Source organism: Pagrus pagrus (genome assembly GCF_965226575.1).
Source record: "Pagrus pagrus genome assembly, chromosome: 17".
In the NCBI taxonomy this organism is placed as follows: Eukaryota; Metazoa; Chordata; class Actinopteri; order Spariformes; family Sparidae; genus Pagrus; species Pagrus pagrus.
Window position 1 is genome coordinate 6,264,547 of NC_140201.1, and position 17,926 is coordinate 6,282,472.

Below are 17,926 nucleotides of genomic sequence, written 5' to 3' on the forward strand. Positions count from 1 at the left end.
ATTTTATTCACCGTTTCGGACAAAAAGCTTTGCTACAGCAACACTGATGTATCTGAAAATAAAGATTTCAGCTGAACAGAACTGAGGAACATGAGCTCAGTTGAGTGTATAAAGCCTGACCAGAACGGCCGGGCTCTGCTGGGCCATTAATTTCCACAAGCACCTGACACAGTTGTGCAGACTGTAGCAATACAGTAGTCCCTTTATCAATACCTCCACTAGATTTGGCATGGCGATAGAGGCTCCTTTAAAAACAGTATAGAGAGTGCACGTAGATGAGATTTCAGTGATAAATAAGCCCCCGGGGAGCCTCTTGTTTCACCCTCCCTCCTGTTTCACCCTTCTCTCTTAAATAAAGACGAAAGCTGAAAATGGCTCGAGTCAGGAGTGCAGAGTCAAGGCTCCAGTTTCGGCTCAAATAGCCTGTCTGATATGATAATTATGATACCTAAGCACCCACATCCTGTCAATCCACTCAAACATGGGAAGAGGTGCATGAAAAATAAATGGCAGGTTGCAGAATGCTTGACCGCTCTGACATTGGCACAGAAACAAAGCCACCATATCCGTCTCAAGGAGAAAAAAAAGGAAAAAAGAAACCCTCATAAATAGGTAAGTTCATTTGCTGCGGATCTGTGGGAACCCATTTTTTTCCCATCCTGCTCGGACTAAAAGCACACGCTATGCAAAGGAAGGCCGCGGAGGATGAATGAGCGGAGGAAGTGCTCGCTCACTAAGCCTGGTGTGTGGCCAAGAGTGAAGACGGGCCACAAAGCCTTCCTTTGTACCGGAGCTCTCCTCTCTGTGGGGGCTGCGCTAATCTGCTATTAATAAAAAAAAAAAAAAGAAAAAAGAAAAAAAAAATCACTGAGCAACAAGCAGGACGGGATGGATGAAGCTGGAGCAGCGAGAACCTGCCTGTGATGTAAGAGGTACTCCTGCTGGAGATAACAACGGGCCCGGATGGACACACAAGCTGTCATTGTTGCCGCTTGTCAACACACTGTAGTGATACACATCTTCTGTGTCAATCCACTCTCTATAGTAAGATCTGCATGTGTTTAAGATTTAGTCTACAGCTTATAAATATGTCAACGAGCTACTGTACCCTGGTGAAGTTCCCCTCGAAGCTGTGGATGTCCAGCTGAGGCTTCTGGGCGTAGACATAGGCGGTGATGGAGAAGAGGTCCTGAGACAAGGAGACAGAAACAGAGGCGATGAAGGATTCAGAATTTATAAATTAATATAGAATTCAGTCTCTTTTTACATAATTATTTGTTAATTATTTATTTATTATTGTTAATTATCATCAATTGTTTGTTTTAAATGCAGGATTTTTTTTTTTCACTGGCTGCTGAGTGTAACCTTTGCAACTTTTTCTATCCTTTATGTCCGCAAGCAACACTTTTATGCTTGTTTTAATCTTGCACTCATTTAAACTGACTTTTGGGCTACAACTAACAAATATTTTCATTATTGATTAATCTGCTGACTATTTTCACAAATAATTAATGAAATATCTAATCATTAAAATGTCAAAAATTGTGAAAAACACTTATCACATGGCCCAAGTTATGCCTTAAAAATGCTTCTTTTGTCCAACCAACAGTCCAAAATCCAATGACTCTTCAATTTCTATCATAAATGCCAAAAAAAAGCAGAAAATTATTTCATTTAAGAGATTTTAGCTTGAAAAATTACAAAAAAAATTTAAATTCACTATAAAAATACTTCTGAAAGTAGTCAAAATTTTCTATTTACTAATTGTTATATCTCTACTTTAGATGAGTTTCAACTAAATTCATATAGTGATATGAATGTATTTGAGCACTTAATTACATTCAACCACATTTCATGGTGTCATTTTCATGTGTCAAAAGATATAAATGTAAACTACAATGTATTTCAACCCTTTTTTTCTAGTCTCATTCATTTTTTTTTGTTAATTCTGGGGCTAAATTGACCCGAACCCTTTGAAAATAAATCTTCTGTATCATTGGATGTAACAGAACGATATGACATAAACAAAACAGAACCTCAAGGAAGACACGATAGTAAACAATGAACCATAAGTCTCCAAAAAGTAAGACTCTAGCCTTAGGCCTGTCAAGCACCTAACACCAGCCTCTTTTTGCCCTCGAGTGAAACAAAATTGATTGTAAATATTCAATTATTCAGGCAGGCAGCCTCTGCAGCGGCTAGGCAACCCTCAGTCATGCTCAGATAGTGTTCTCCTGGTGAGAACATGGGCAGAGCGGTTAAAGAGGAGCAGGGAAGATTATTTTACTGAACCCCCAATGGAGAGTAGTGTTGCTCCGGCACTTCACAGAAGAAGACTCAGAGACTCAGTGGGAATCCTGATGCATTCACAGACATACATGTGGCAGCTGAACATATAATCTATGTACAAACAAACTGGACGTATTTAGTGATGGAGAGCCGACACTCAAGTCTGCTTTCTGGAAGTTTTTGTACTACTGTGTGTTAAACATTAATTAATATCCATGGGTTAGGTATTCACGAACATCAGATTGTGACTAATAATCTGTGGTGCCATGTTTCCCATGAGGTGTGCTCACTTGTTACCATTAGAATGATCACACACGGCATCAAACTCATCCGTCTTGACTCCTGACAAAAGGTTAGTTTGGGAAATGTTCTCTGAAGAGATCGTCCCAAATTAAGGGACAACCATGTAGCAAGGTTGAATAGCAGCTAAAGTGAAGACAACTCTTGCTGTCTTCCCTTGAAACTCAATATGGATGCCACAGCTCAATCATCAAATGACTTGCTGAAACTTTAATTCTCTGATCACATTAAGTGGCAACAAAAAAAAACATCAACTCAACTTAAATCTTAAGTGTTGAGTATCGCCTCCAGTTAAAGGAAGCTGCTGTCAGCTCCAGATTGTTCCTGCTGTCCGTCATCAGTGATTAGGTTTCCATCACAGCCAGACGACTTCATTTGATGAGCAATGCTTTTAGTGATAACAGAGTACTCATTCACAGCCGGTCTGTCTGTTACCAGAGATTCACGACATCGTAATGTATCCATACCCCCACTGCTGGTAGTCGCTGCGTGCAGCCGACAGCAACCTTCAGTTTCCAGTCTGTTTCTCCGTCCAGCTGATCTGTTCTGATGAAACACGCACCTGAAAAAAGGACAGAAATGTCATCAAGACTGTTGTCTCTGTTACATGGTGATCAGCGTGTCTGGAGCTGTGCTACCTTTCAATACGTTTCTTTTCGAAATACACAGATAGTACACATTTCAAAAAATCTGTCCTCAGGTGTATCCGAGGGTACCCACATATCTTTCTGTAAATTTCCTCTAAGATAGTACCCAGATAAAACCGCTTTCCTGCATTGTAAAACAAAACAATATGTTCATTCCGCTACACTGTTTATCTACTTGTTTCGATGTTTGACCTAAACTATATCATACTTATAAACTAGAATTTTTAAAGTGAGCCAATGTAATTTTTGCCACAAGTAAAATTATAAGATAATGTTAAAAGTTAAAACTAAAAATGCATGATTTTGTATAATTGTATACTTATTTCAATGAAATCCAGCAAAGAATATCTGCATTTTGGAAACCCTGGGAGGACCTGAAGGAAGTTCTGAGGTTTTATACAACAAATGCTTAACTGTAACTGTTTTCATTAATTTAGCTGAAGTTTGTGTTACATACATCATAGTAATGATGATGCTTAAATGTCACCCATGTCAGTGAGATATTTTATGTTAAAAACTTTAAAATGTATTTGGCAGTGTAAATGACGTTACTGTAATAAACTGGCATAATGTCAAAGTACATCCCCAGCAGCACAGTACATTATAGCCTGCAGCACAATCCAGACCATCCGTGGCTGTTGTGGACACTGCGAGGTCCGATAAACGTTGAGCAGTCGTGACCTGTATTGATCTGAGGTAATATTACATATGAAACTGACGGATGAGAGCAGCTATTTGACAGAGAGGGTAAAGGGCAGCTATAAACCATCCCTGGAGGGTTAACTATGATGGAAAACATTAACACAAGGAGGATGATTCATGGTTTCCTTCTGCTGCGATGGCACTTCAGCTCCTCACATGACATCAGTGAGATGTGTGCGTGTGAAAAACAAAGTATATGAGACCGTATGTGTGACAGATAAAGATGTGTTTATGTATGTGTGTGCGTGCGTGTCGGAGGCATAAAGACATCAACAACTCCCTGCCAAGATTATTGACACATCAAAGATTGATGGAAATGATGTCCTCAGAACATTTCCTCCCGATGCCCCTCAGACAACAGCCAGGATCTGACGCAGCATATTGATTAATTGGAATTTGCATCATCAGTCACTAGAAGAATGTGACATAAATCATGTGAATCACTTCCTGCCTTGATCAGATGATGTCAAAAGACTGGAAGTGTGGGTAAAAGTCACATTTCTCACTCAACTGATCTTGACACAGTTCACTGAAGTCCCACAGGCCAATCAAGGTTCAACTGTATGGTATGTTGTCTGTTTTTTTTCCACTTTCATTGTAAAGATTTATTCGCGTTATCGAGATATTTTTCCTCATTTTAAAACCTTTGTCAATCAAGTACTTTCGCTGAGCAAGGTTTTGTCTTTGCTTCACATTGATAGAGTTACCAACACTTTGCCTGCTCACCATTTTTCTCTGATGTTCTCAGGAATATCATGTCTGCAGGAATCCTTTGGTTCTGGAAAAAGAAACAAGAAGTGCAAATGGCGGTGTGTTATTGAGCACTGTAGCAAAAGCCCTTTGAATCTTCCTGAATAATTAAACAAGGTCAATACCTTGACCAGAGGGTGAAAGAGAAACAGTTTTTTAAAGTCTGTCTAACACACACTAATGGAAATTTAACGTGTCAACCTTCTAGCAGCAGCTAGATTTCATGTTGGCTGAGCTGAAACCAAAGATTACATGCTTAACAGGTGAGTGGGAGTTTTATAGTATCAAAATTACAGTATCAGTTACAGTCTCAGTAAAGCAGATCTCTGTTTAATGTGCATTGTACTTTCAAATCCGATTAAGTTACTCTATCTATTTTAAAGTGGCTAAAATCCCCTTTTTCTTATTTTGGTTTGTCACTGATTTGAAACAAATATCAAGCAAAATTATGCTGAAAACATTCAAAGAAATGCAAAACTTTAGGAAAAAGCTAAATACATTCTAACTCAAACCTAAGAAGCTAGTGAGACAATGCAGAGGTAATTCTTCTGTGAATGGACTCTGTATTACATCCATTAACAGTTTTGTGCTGAGTGCCTCACATTAGAAAGGTGTAGTGCAGTCACAGCACACTTTAATACGATTAATGCAGAGAGGTGTTTAAGTTAAAAGCAGAACCTAACTCTTATGTAGTAAAACACGCTGTCTTTTAATGAAAATGGATTATGATTAAGCTACAGCAGAAACAAGGTAACATATTCTTAATTTCCTAATAAATTGTACTCTGTACTGTATTATTGTGATGCAATTTAAAAAAGGTGCAATATGTAATTGGCCACCTGTCAAATTCATACTCCAAACAGACCTGCGACTAACTGTAGCTGCCGTTAGCTAGTTAGCTCAGTTAGCCGTTAAGCTTAGAACACAGAGTGAGTGTTGGTGTTGGTTAGACTGTTAGCACAGGAGTTTTTGATCACAAAGAGACTCTTAGACCCAGCAGCCTCTCAGAGAACACAGCCGAACCAGGACCAAAACAGCCTCCGAGACTGACAGATGCCATTTGACAACAGGGAAAACGGTATTGAGCTGATTCTCAGTGGCTCGAGTGGTATTACGAGACATTACGGGCAGGTGCTAGTTGGTTAGCATGCAAACTTCATTAGATATCTTTGCAACACAATAATATCCTGGGCATAAAGTCAAAAATTGTATTTTTCAAACTTTTCACTAATTTTTTCCTTTTTCAAACTACATTCTTACATATTGCACCTTCAAACTGGAGGGAAAAATAAACAGCTATTCACACATAAAAAAGTGTTTGCAGTACTAACATTTGTAACAAATTAAAATGCTTGCATGCAAATATATCTACAGCAGACACTAAAACGTTACCTTGTCAACGATGATCAGGTCCCCAACTTGTATGTCTGAACTCTTCACTTGAACTTTACCTAAGGAAAAAGACAGGTTGAATGAGGAAGAGACAGCAATCCTCACATTAAACTCTTCCTTTTTAAGATATGCTGTGAATTTTTAAACAGCTATGAAATAAAATGCATTTATTGATTTCTGGCTCTTGAAAATGACGCTGACTCTTAAAACCACAGCCCACTTATTGCTATTGCTCTTCTCCTTCTCTCTCACCTTCTAACAGATCGATTACCTCCAGAATGAAAATGTGATACCCTTCTGTTTTCATCTCTGGTGCGAGGCATAGACTAAAACAATGGCACATGGGGTCATTCTCAATTATTAGTGCCTCAATTTCCGCTACGACCCTTCTTTTTCAAGAACGCATAACTGTGTACATGAGCCACATTAGCACACAGAGAGTGCGAAAGCGACATCCTCAGTCATGGTCACAGATACCACACAGGGGGATTTTACCACACATTCAACAAAGGGACAGATCTTAGATCATACAGTCTTGAGAAACTGAGAGAAAAAAATCAATGCAATTACAGCGAGAAGAATGACTTCTGTTACAAGTGTAGATCAGGTGGAGTGCCGTCTCTTAATTGCACGGGGAGAGCTCGACTGTACGCTGGAATATCCGTTATCATAATGTCAGCAAACAGTTACAGGCATGAGGAGGAGCGCGGATACATTTCCTTCAGTCCTCTCACTGACCTCGCACTGTGAGCTTGCTGTAGAGTTGAGAGTTCATCTCTTTGTCCCGCTGGTACCGTCGCACTTCGTCCACAGCCTCTCGCACCATTGTGACGGCTAACACAAAACCCTGAGTGACAAAAGAGAAAAAAAGATCAATCACCTCATTGATCATTAACAAAGCTTCATTAATACCTGAATCCATTGGCTTACAACTAGTACAACAAAAGGCCTTCAGTTTTCATAGGATAAAAAAGATGGCTCAAGGTAAGTGTGTTAATATGTAGGTGATCTATAGACTTTACTACAGATTATTTTCTTACAATAATTAAATTAATTTAGCCTATGAAGTGTCACATAATAGCCAAAAAAGCACATTACAATTTAGCTGAGCCAAAGGTGATGGCTTTTGGGGCTTTTGTCACATGTCGATATTCATTAATCACGATAATCTAGAAAATAGGGCTGGGTGATAATAGCGCTATAAGGCTATATTGCGATACAAGATATATACCTCGATATTTTCTAAATCTCCTCAAGTATAAATGTCACAATCACAATATTTTTGACCAAATACCAAGTGTCTCTAATGACTAGGAGGTAAAAGGCAAGTATTAAAACAAATACAACAGTCTGTCAAGTTCAGAAAATTAAATCACTTCACTGTAATGCAGCCTTTGAAACCAGGAAAAGACAACTCTTACCATCACTTAACCATATCACAATATAACGATATCCAAAAACTAAGAGGATATATAGTCTCATATCAGAAAACAAAAGTAATATTGATGAAAATAAAATAAAATAAAACCAGTTACAGCGTAAAAACTGAAGTGCATTACCAGAGGTGCCCAGTACGTGTACAAATAACCGATTTTGAGCGATGGCACAAACTGGGAACAGGCCACCACCAGGAAGTAGAGATTGAGGAAGAACTTGAACTGCTGGTAGAGAACCTGAGAGGGGAGCAGAAGACGAGGATTCAGAGAGGTGAGTGAACAACACGTCAGCAAGGTGAGTCAAAGACAACGACAGCTGCCAAAGAAGACAAAGAGGATGCGGCAGGGGATGGGTTACTGTAAATGTTCCAAGGTGGAATAAGATACACGTTAATGCTGTTAACTTTACATTAACCTAATGGAAACTCTGACACTTCTGTTTCAAATGGCATGCAGGGTAGAGATTTCACGTGGCACGGTGACTTGGCAAAGTTTCGATTGGTGCAGAATAAATACGACGAACGGGACTGATAACGATAATAATGAATGAAGATGGAAAACGGGCCAACTTTCTTAAATCACACATACCAAAGTGCCACCTGTGACTTACTGAGGGCTCTTTGCTAATGGGCCATCCATCAACGGGGATCCCTTAGTATTCTATTCATCTAAGGTCAAATTTTGAATAATGTTTGCAATAATGAGAGTCTAGCATCCAGTCACAGCTTATCAGAGACAATGGGATCAATGGACGATGCTCTACAGTTAATGAACCCCCTGACCTTTAGGGAAAAATGCACACTGCTAAACTCAATTTGTGTGTATTTAATAATTCAAAGTGGAGGAAGAGAAACCGAGCCGTTTTGTTCAACATCGATGAGAATATCTACGTCTCTAATAGACAGTTGACATTTTATGGCCGGGGCGCGAAGGCAGCCCTCTTAATCATGGAGCCATTTGGTTTTTAATAAGTAAGTCTGATGGATCTTAATGTCCCCTACAGTGTAAACCCTTAACTTAATGACAGAACAGTTAACAATTAGATCCAGTGCATGCGACTGTGCTTTAGGTACTGTTAATCTACAAAAGTTAATGACTCAACTCAAAAAACCCGCAACTTCTTGTTCCAGTTTGGTGCAAAGATCAGAGCATGAAAGGTTTATTACTTTACACGAGGAGAGGCTGTAGGTCTTTATTGTTCTTTAACTCACCCCAGGCACAAAGGTGAAGATGTTGTACTTCTGGTTTTTGATGGCATTTTTGGGGTACTTCTCTTCACATTTCTCTGGGCAGCCGAGCCACACTGTCCTGGCCTTCAGCTCCTTCTTCCTCCGACAAATATGGGCCAGGCAGTCACAGCAGCTGAGGGAAGAGACATCGACATGATCCAGTGTAAACTAGAGATGAAATGACTAATAATAAATATTTGTATTATTCTATTCTATTTTGAAAATCCATTATTGGCTTTATTTTTCATGCAAAAAAAATGTCCAACATTTGCTGGGTCCAGCTTCTTTAATGTGAGGATTTGCTGCTTTTTCCCCACAGTACTATGTTATTTATATCCCTGCTCTTGTCAGTCTTAATTGGATCTTCCAAGGTTTCTTCTGACACATTTTTATAAAGAAGCCCTTTGATTCTAGTGCTTTAAATGTTCTGAAAAGGTTAGTATCTGCAGGAGGGAATTCCCCTGCTAATGCTGTGGTGACACTTTCACAGCCAAATGAGCAGACAAACATACCGTATGGCAGAATATGATACGGATTTGCCCTTGTTTCTTTGTCGATTTTACCTCATGTTGACTTTCTGACATGCAAAGACCTATGTGCTTATGTTATTATTGTGATATTATCAAAGTTCTTAGAAGAGATTAGAGAGAGGAGATGGATTTTAGATTGATAGATTTACTTTTTAAAAAGTATTTGACTTTCTATCAACCTGCTAATGACTACATTGGGGCTTATCTGGCATATCTGATATCAAATGCAAACAGAGGTGTAGTGTGGGGGTAAATTACAATGAGAGCATCTCACTGTGAGCATGACCTAAACTGGCACCTGGGGGGAACGAGGAGAGAGTGTCAGTGTATACCGTCATGCTGATCGACTTGGCTTTTCCACTTTTTAAGCAAGTTGGCAAAACATGAAACTAAATAAATCAACTTTGGTAGAAAGTCTTGTTTGTATTGGCCTCAGCGTTCTCTGTCTCTGTGCACTCCGAGTCCAGTTTCATAAGAGCGATTATTTGAGCAAATGAATGCTATTCAAATAATATGCCATTTGAACAGTCAGGGCTTATTCAGAGTGAATTATTTGTGTTTTATAATCCCACACTAAGCACACATAAAATTACTGGAAAGCATCAAACTGGTCAGCTGTGAAAAATCCGATTTGTTCATTAGTGGGGGGATGGGGAGGGGGGATCAATATGCAGCTTCAACTGGGGACGCACCGCTAACAACAAAACGACACCGAAAACAGAATATTCTATGAAATTCAGAGAATGTTTCTTTTTGGGCACCGAAGTGCTGCACAAACATTTGTTTAGAAATGTGACACTTTATTGTTCTGGCATAAACAAACACTCTTCTCCTAGCCAGACAGGAGCATCTTTAGAGGGCAAAATTCAATAGTCAAATTAATCATTAGCTGGATAAACCGCCTCATCGTTCTGTTTGACCTGAAAATCTTTTTGGACTGATGGTGCGCATCGAGGAACTCGACCAAAAACATGCCCTTATCCTCTCTTTGCACTTCATGCACAACTACCGGTGCGTTTGAAATCCAAACTGATCATCGCGGGCATACTTACTGACATTATACACTACACATACATTTACAGAATGACAAAACACTGGCAACTTTCAGAGTAGTTAAAGGTCCAATAGCTAACTAATCCACCAACAGAAAATGACACGACTTTGCACTGCAGCAGAGGAGTAATACCAGACCTCGCAACCGTTCTGGGACTATGATGAACATTTATTTTAGTTATACTTAACCCTATCTTTTTTATAGATAGGTCATTACACAAGTACCGTCATAACAGGAAGAAAATAGTTTTCTCAAAAAAAAAAAAAATCGATATATAACGATTCTGAATATTTGAAATGTTTTATATTTCGCAGTATTGATAAATTAGTACTAGCTGTGTTTTTTTGCTCCCTTTTTAACAGCGAGTTGACACTTACACCTCTATACTGAGCACAATACACCTCCCCCTCCAGAAGTAAATTAACTTCCATGCTGTTGAGCTTAACACGCAGTACACAACCTTTGTATAATTATCTTTTATTTTTAATCTAAAATTTTGTGTGCTCAATTCTTTCCCCCTTGGTATCAACATGGTAGAGAACATTAATATTTTTCAAGATAGTGGAACAAAGTTAGAATAACCCTAACCCTGAGCCCATCCGAGAAAGTGAATGAACTTAACAACAACTGGCAGGTTAGTCCCCTTAAAACACATGTAGGCATAAAATCATGTATTGCTATTTGAAGTCAAACATACTTTTTTAAAATAATTTTTCTTTCTTAAGATATGCTCCCTTACAAAGAGGCAGAATAATGTACAAGTGGAGTTTTATACCGTACTGTGATAAAATATCATCTCTGCAAAAAATACAAAAGATAGAAATCCTTATATGAACATTTTGTCTAAGTTTATATTCAAAACAACCAGTAACTCGCACTCAGTAACTTTTCTCCCAAGCAGAAGCAGGACTGAACTGAAACAAGGGAAAGGTCCAGCAACATGAAACCAGAATGTGATTTCTCTGAGTCATCATGCACAGATCACCACATTATTATGCTGCAAAAACAACAATAATGTAATAGTATTGTATTACCTGCCACACAGGACTTTCCATCCTCCCAGGAGGAACCAGCCGAGGCCTCTCTGTCTATGATTGACTCTGGCCCGGGGCAGCGTCTGGTAGTCGCTCTCATCATTCTCAAAGCCTTCCTCCGACATCATCAGAGGCATCTCATCCAGGTTAGAGGGCTCATCTTCTAGAGAGTATCTGTAAGGTCAGAGTACAGTCAGATATAAAGAAACTGAAGAGGGAAATTCAACACACTATCTTCAGCAGGACCAACAATTTTGAATGTGTGTGAACAATATTCACTCATGAGGATTTTCCAATTTTAAATGTAATGAACACATAGTTACACTGAGAAGATGCTGAAAAATGACTCCTCTTTTCATCAACATGGGTGCTGAATTATACATGATCGACATACAGGCTTTGTGGCCAACTATGGACATTTTGTAGCTCTTCAAAGCACCAGATGTGCAAAATCTGGTGAAAGACTGAAGAAAAGCCAACACTAAAGCTAGTTTGAACAGTTGGCTCAGTTCCTCTATCACTAAGCACCGAAGAGTACGTCTCCTGTTCACATTATAAAGGAACACTGGAAACTCTCTTAAGAGGCACATAATGTCTTATTCATGAGGCTCCTCTAAAGAATCAACAACGTCTGTAGCCTAACAGGGACAGCCTGCATGGGCTCACAATACTGGCTAAGTCACCATAAACAAAAGTTAGTTGCACACTGACAACACACAGAAAGAATTTTACATTTCACTACAAAAGTATAACAACAATTAAAGTGAAGATGTAAATTACAAACAGAGATGAGCAAACTATCGAGTCACGTCAGAACACACTGGTTTCAGACATCGAAGCACAACAACTTCAGAATGAAAAGGAAAGATTAACGTAAACCTGATGTTACGTGTCCTCCGACCTTCCTTCATGATCACTGTCAGATTGGTTTTAGACGTGTATTAGAAGTGTTTATTGAGCTGAGAGCTTTTGATTATGGTCATATTTTCTTGTGTTAGTTCGTCCTATTAACGCGAACAGACCTTGTACAGATTGTAAATAGTGTTCACGTTACATTTATGCTAGCACAAAGCGTAGGAGAGAGCTTCCATTTTCCTCAAGCACCAGGGTTTTTTTTCTTTCTTTTTTTGTTCAGCTCAGGGAGTTAGGTTTAGTGGATGTCTTTTTGTTTACTTCTTCTTCTGTTTATGGTTGAAGTAGTCTTAATTGGGGATATAGTTCAGGCTTTGTTTGCTATTTTGGCTTCAGTCCACCCTGAAGTCAGGCTTCACATCTCTTGTCCTTATGTTGCGCTCCCACACCTCTAGAATGGGGCACAACACAGAAAATATAACATCTTGAAAGAAAATCTCTTGATGTATTTTGATATTTCAGGATATGTAATAAGTAAAAGTCTATCACAATTCAATTTGACTGATAACCTCGATAGAGTAGATGCTATTATATACCTGCTTCATATATTTAAGATTTCTGCATGCACAATCATACTTCCAAACACCCAGGGGAGTCCAAAACATCAAATATATTTCTTCACTGTTTACTCTAAGCTTATAAAATACATTAAAAGTAATATACTGCTTTTTCTCGAGAAATTTAACAAGTTAAAGCCCCTGCTGTGACTCTTTCAGTATTCTGTCTGACCATCTGAAACTATGTGCTAAATGTCAGGATGCAGAAACTTTACGACGGTCGGTGAGACAGGTCTTTTAGTTAAAAACAAGTGAGAATCCATCGACTGTTACTGTCAATTAATTATGGTGCAAACCTAAATCTGGTGTTAACAGCATGTAAAGGGAGCGGCCTTCTTCACTGCCATAATTGATCTAGCACAGTGCAACACGAACAACATCAACATTCAACATCAGAAAACCTTCCCAACCAAATCACTGGTGCCATGTTGTAGTACGTTCTACAGAGTGTGTCAAATCGAGTGTCTACAATGCCTGACCACTTCCATTTCCACTTGCTAAATTAAATACGCACTTCACCATAAAAACTGAAAATCATTCAGTAGGCTAGAGATTTTCTAATTACATCACTTTTCTTGCTCAGGCAGATGACTCTCCGGACTCTCTGCTGTGAGTGTGAGTGTGAGAACGTGGTAACTGCAGGTGTTGAGACTGGCTGCATATTTGCTGATGACTGTTTTCATGTTTTTCTGCACACAGTGTGAGAATTTGAAGAGTGACTGACTGATGATAAAAATAACACACCGCTTTTAGAAGTACAAAGACTTGTGTAAGAGCTGAATCACAACACAACCAATTAGGTATAATGATATGAATAACAGTGTACAGAAGTCGGTAGTTTTATACTGACATGAATCTAAATATTATTTTGGGTTATTTGTAACAGGGAGCTTTAACATCCAACACTTGAAGGCTGACTATAACACATCACTGCATTAACAAGCAAAAGTTTGATTTTCATTTAATTCAGCTGTATGTAAGTGCATCATTCTGAAAAGGTTTCAATCAGTCTGCACTAACAAACTTTACTTCCTTTTTCTAAAACAAAGACATATTAAATACAGAAGAGTATTTCTGGGTGGATGCAGATCTATTTGGGTAGTCTGACCAACGAAAATTTTAAATGTGGAAATTGTGGAATATGAGCAGCCTGAAAGGTCACTCAGCTGAACACGAATGAGTGTCTTGTACCTACAAAAACATGGATATGTAAACATGCATAAAACTTGCATCAGCGGGATTATGAGCTTAAGATCAACCATCCACACTAGTTCTCACTGATACGGCCCCACAGGGCTGCTCATCATGCCAACGATTAAACATACAGAAGCTGGTGCAGCCTGACTTTCTGCTTCAGCTGAGAGATCCTGCAACAAGACCCAGATAGATAATGACACCCGAGTAATTAGGAGGGTTTTAAGTCCTCAAACAACTTTTTATCTGTCCTTGCACCATGTTAGCCTGAGTGGACTGTCTCACACCCAAAGCAAGACACTGCAACACTATTATTCAAGTACTGGATGGTTTGTGAAGTCCCAGTTCTACGTTTCTTAAAACACATTTCAGTATCTCATTGCACCATGTGGTAGAGCAGGAAACATACAACACAGTTCCCTGCTGTAAGACTACTATATTTATACACTTTATCTTGTAATTTTGGTTCCAGACGTCTGAGTCTCTGCACACATCCCAGTTTTGTCACCAATTCAAACAGTGAAATGAAAGATGAAGTCAAACAAAATGGCACAATACTTCACTGTATGTTGGACTGACCACAGATTATTATTATTAACTGTAATAACTTCATTGAATTGCAGCATCCTCTCCAACTAAAACTGAAGTTTGGTTTTTACCAAGTTCAAGAGTTTATTTGAGATTCTCAAAAGTTGTTTTAACCAAGTAGGATTTCCACAAGTTTCAGTAGAATTGCCAACAAACTTATTGTCAAATTATTATTTCCGACAGTGCTGCTGAATGAAAGCAGACAAAATTATTATTATTATTTTTTTAAACAGAGAATAAACCTACATTTTTTTCATCCGACTACGGGTCAGATGACTTTATTCTAAATCTGGAACATTAAATCCTCCATCTGATTTAGGAAACGGACTGTAAAACCTTCCTTTCTAATCCTATCAGTTTTACAACTGCATCTGCCCATATAAATATAGCTGTTATGATGGAATATAAATAGGAAGGGTGTGAGATTGCTCGGAAAGAGAGGACATTACACTCAGTGCTAGCAACGTACTGTCATAAATTCAGCTAAATCAAACAAATTCCCTGAGATGTTATGAGTGAAAACAGGGGTATAAAGACGGTTATGAAGCTAAATATTGTGCTGGTCTTATTTTACAGAGTGATCTAATAGAGCAGCAGAGTTCAAACCATGTGACAGCCAACAGTCTTCATTGCTGTGGAGGTCACCAATAAGATGCAGATTACAGAAAAGGTGCCATACAATCTGTCGCTGATTTTCTAAATAAACCAATTAGTTGTTTGGTGTATAAAAAGTCGTCAAACTTTTTTGTCCACAACCAAAAGATATACAATTTATTCTCATAGTGGAATAAAGAAACCAGAAAATATTCACATTTTAGAGGCTGGAATCAAAAAATCACTTGAATACTCAATTATCAATTTAATAGACAACCAATCGATTTATCATTGCAGCTCTAGCTCACATGCGAAATATTGGTTCACTCCAAGCATATCAACAACAAAAATAATGGATCTTAGCTGGTGAAATTGGGTCCTTTCACCTATTTCTACTACTCTAACTAACAACTTCATGATGTTGAAAATTAGTTAATGCTGTCGTCATGAAAATCGAAAAATTGTTCCCTGGCAATCAGAAATACAGTGAGCAGCAAACAGGAGAGGAAAAATAAGAGCAAGAAGGGTAAAAAATGAACTGGAAAGTCTGCAAAGAAAAGATATATACCTACATATGAGAGGAGAGTCTTCTCAGCAAGGAAACTTTCTTCATACAGCTGAGGCTTTGGCTTCACTATATGAATCAGGCAACGTATGAATCACCAGCAGCCGTAACTCTTTATCGTTGTTTGTGTCTTTTGTTTACACACTGTTAGGACTTGCCAACAAGGTACATTAATAGCCACATTGTTTCTTGCTATGCAACTCCCACATCTGATTGCATAATAATTCAACTCTCAACCTAGTGCTAACGTGGGCTGGTTTGGAAAAAGGTTTGCTCGCTCTCTGGTGCAGAACAGGCATCTCTGCCAACAACTGCTTCCTGTGTCAGTGGAAAAGCTTTAAAGCATCAGGATCATTGCTGCTCTGTAGCTGACCCAGCAGTCTGACCGCAATAGTGAAGTCAGTCAGTCAGTTCACCACATGGCCCGATTAACTGTCACATGTATATTATTACAGAGAGCAAGAGAGAGAGACACACAATTACAGAGGCACTTTCCTTGCACTCTGTGTTAAAAAGTGATGTAATTAAACATCACAATCCAAGAAAAGCTACTGAAATGCAGAGCCAATTGTGGTAAATACATGTGTGGTTGGCTATTAATTACAAATAGTCATTTACACAATGTAAACAGTCAAAAAACAACCTACAACTTAGTCTAAAAGTACCTGCTCATGCGACTACTTCACTTCCTGTCCAATCCTGACCCTGAGGGCTTTATTAGCTCATCCTCGTCCAGTCTGAAAAATGAACAAGCTCGTGAATGATGACTACAGGACACAACATCACATTCACAACATGTGACGAACTTAAGACAGATAAGCGATCATGTGACTTTAACTTAAATGCCAGGGGGACTGAGCTGTCTGGTGCTCAACATATATCTGTCACTAACGCTCACTACGAGGTTATAGAGGTTGTTGTGTGGGACTGATAAAGCCAGATTAAACATTAGACGGATTTTTAGCTCCATGGATGATAAAAAGCAAACCGGGCAGCTGTCATGAGGAGAAACTGCGAAGGAGCTGTCAACAGCAGTGCTAGCAACACAAGCTAATAGCCACGACCCACACATACACATACACGGACCCCGGGAGCAAGCGGGGCAGCGAAATGTCAACATTTTTAGATAAAGGGTTGTTTCTTCAGTATGCGAGCGAAGAAGCAGCCCAGGCAGCCCCTCCGTACCTTGGAAGTCTGGCTGAGTTGTAATACGGGGTCCTCCTCGAGTTCTTCCGCACCGGATTTAACGGGATGCTGTCAGCCATCTTGGCTGGGCAGTACACATCCTGACGTCACGTTGAAAAAACGGTTGGGATTTATGCTGCATTCACTTGCGGCGCAAAAATGTCGTAGCTATAACACTCCTGACCAACGAAGAATAATTCTGATGCGAGGTTTGAGGTTAGAGCGCATAGAGGGAGCATCATCCACTTTCTTTACACACTCTATTGGGTGACGGATTTGTAAACGCAAGATTAAAAAAAAAAAAGTGTCTTCTTCTTACCAAAAGTTTCGCATGGTTGGGAGTCACAAAAGGGAGTTTGTGCTTTCCAGGAGTCGCGAAGGCAGCATAGGTGATCCGTTCATGTCCTCAGTGTGGTCAAGTAAAATGTAGAGTTTATGAGAAAAGGAGGCTCTGAGGCTTTGTGTGGAGCGATAATGAGAAACAGGCATGTTAAAATTAAGAGAGAGGCAAACTGTCTCGTGTATAAAACGAATTTAGAGCAGATAATGACTGATAAAGACCGTGAGAAAAAGCTAGTAAGTGAAGCTTTGAGTGGAAACTGTTTTCCCCCCATTTTCTCATCAGTAAGTCAATCCTGAACCATTCATTTTACTTTGTTTACTTTTTTTTAAGTACAAGATCATATTCCAGATAAGTAGGCATAACGAGCTTTTAATGGCTGTTTATCCCAAAATTATTCCCAGCAATTTCCAAGGAAGACTCCATTAATCTGAAAAACTTTCCCTTTCTGATGTGCTTCTGGTAAACGATGAGGTGGTTTGTGAAAATGACCTGTCTGTACTCATCATGTCACAGTGGAGATGGACTGCAAGATGTCACGTGTATCATAAAGTTTGGAAAGAGATCATTGGAAAAACAAAACACTGATGTATACAAAGGTGATTCATGCTTATGTGAACTGGAAACT

General features: G+C 39.0%; 1 protein-coding gene across 3 annotated transcripts in view; it reads right to left on the reverse strand.

The window, feature by feature from the left end:
• The window catches only part of atp9b (ATPase phospholipid transporting 9B), a 43,152-nt gene extending 26,099 nt beyond the window's left edge, over positions 1-17,053 (reverse strand). For 2 of the 3 annotated variants that reach the window (XM_084378870.1, XM_084378869.1), the window contains exons 1-9: positions 16,959-17,053; positions 11,364-11,537; positions 8,728-8,878; positions 7,640-7,753; positions 6,819-6,927; positions 6,081-6,139; positions 4,665-4,716; positions 3,057-3,151; positions 1,109-1,189 (exon numbers count right to left, since the gene is read on the reverse strand). In XM_084378870.1, the coding sequence (XP_084234996.1) occupies positions 1,109-1,189; positions 3,057-3,151; positions 4,665-4,716; positions 6,081-6,139; positions 6,819-6,927; positions 7,640-7,753; positions 8,728-8,878; positions 11,364-11,537; positions 16,959-17,038 (915 nt within the window). In that variant the 5' untranslated portion in view covers positions 17,039-17,053. Of the gene's footprint in view, positions 1-1,108; positions 1,190-3,056; positions 3,152-4,664; positions 4,717-6,080; positions 6,140-6,818; positions 6,928-7,639; positions 7,754-8,727; positions 8,879-11,363; positions 11,538-16,438; positions 16,511-16,958 lie in introns of all 3 variants that reach the window. The other variant, XM_084378871.1, reaches the window with a different exon arrangement.
• Between the last annotated feature and the right edge of the window lie 873 nt (positions 17,054-17,926).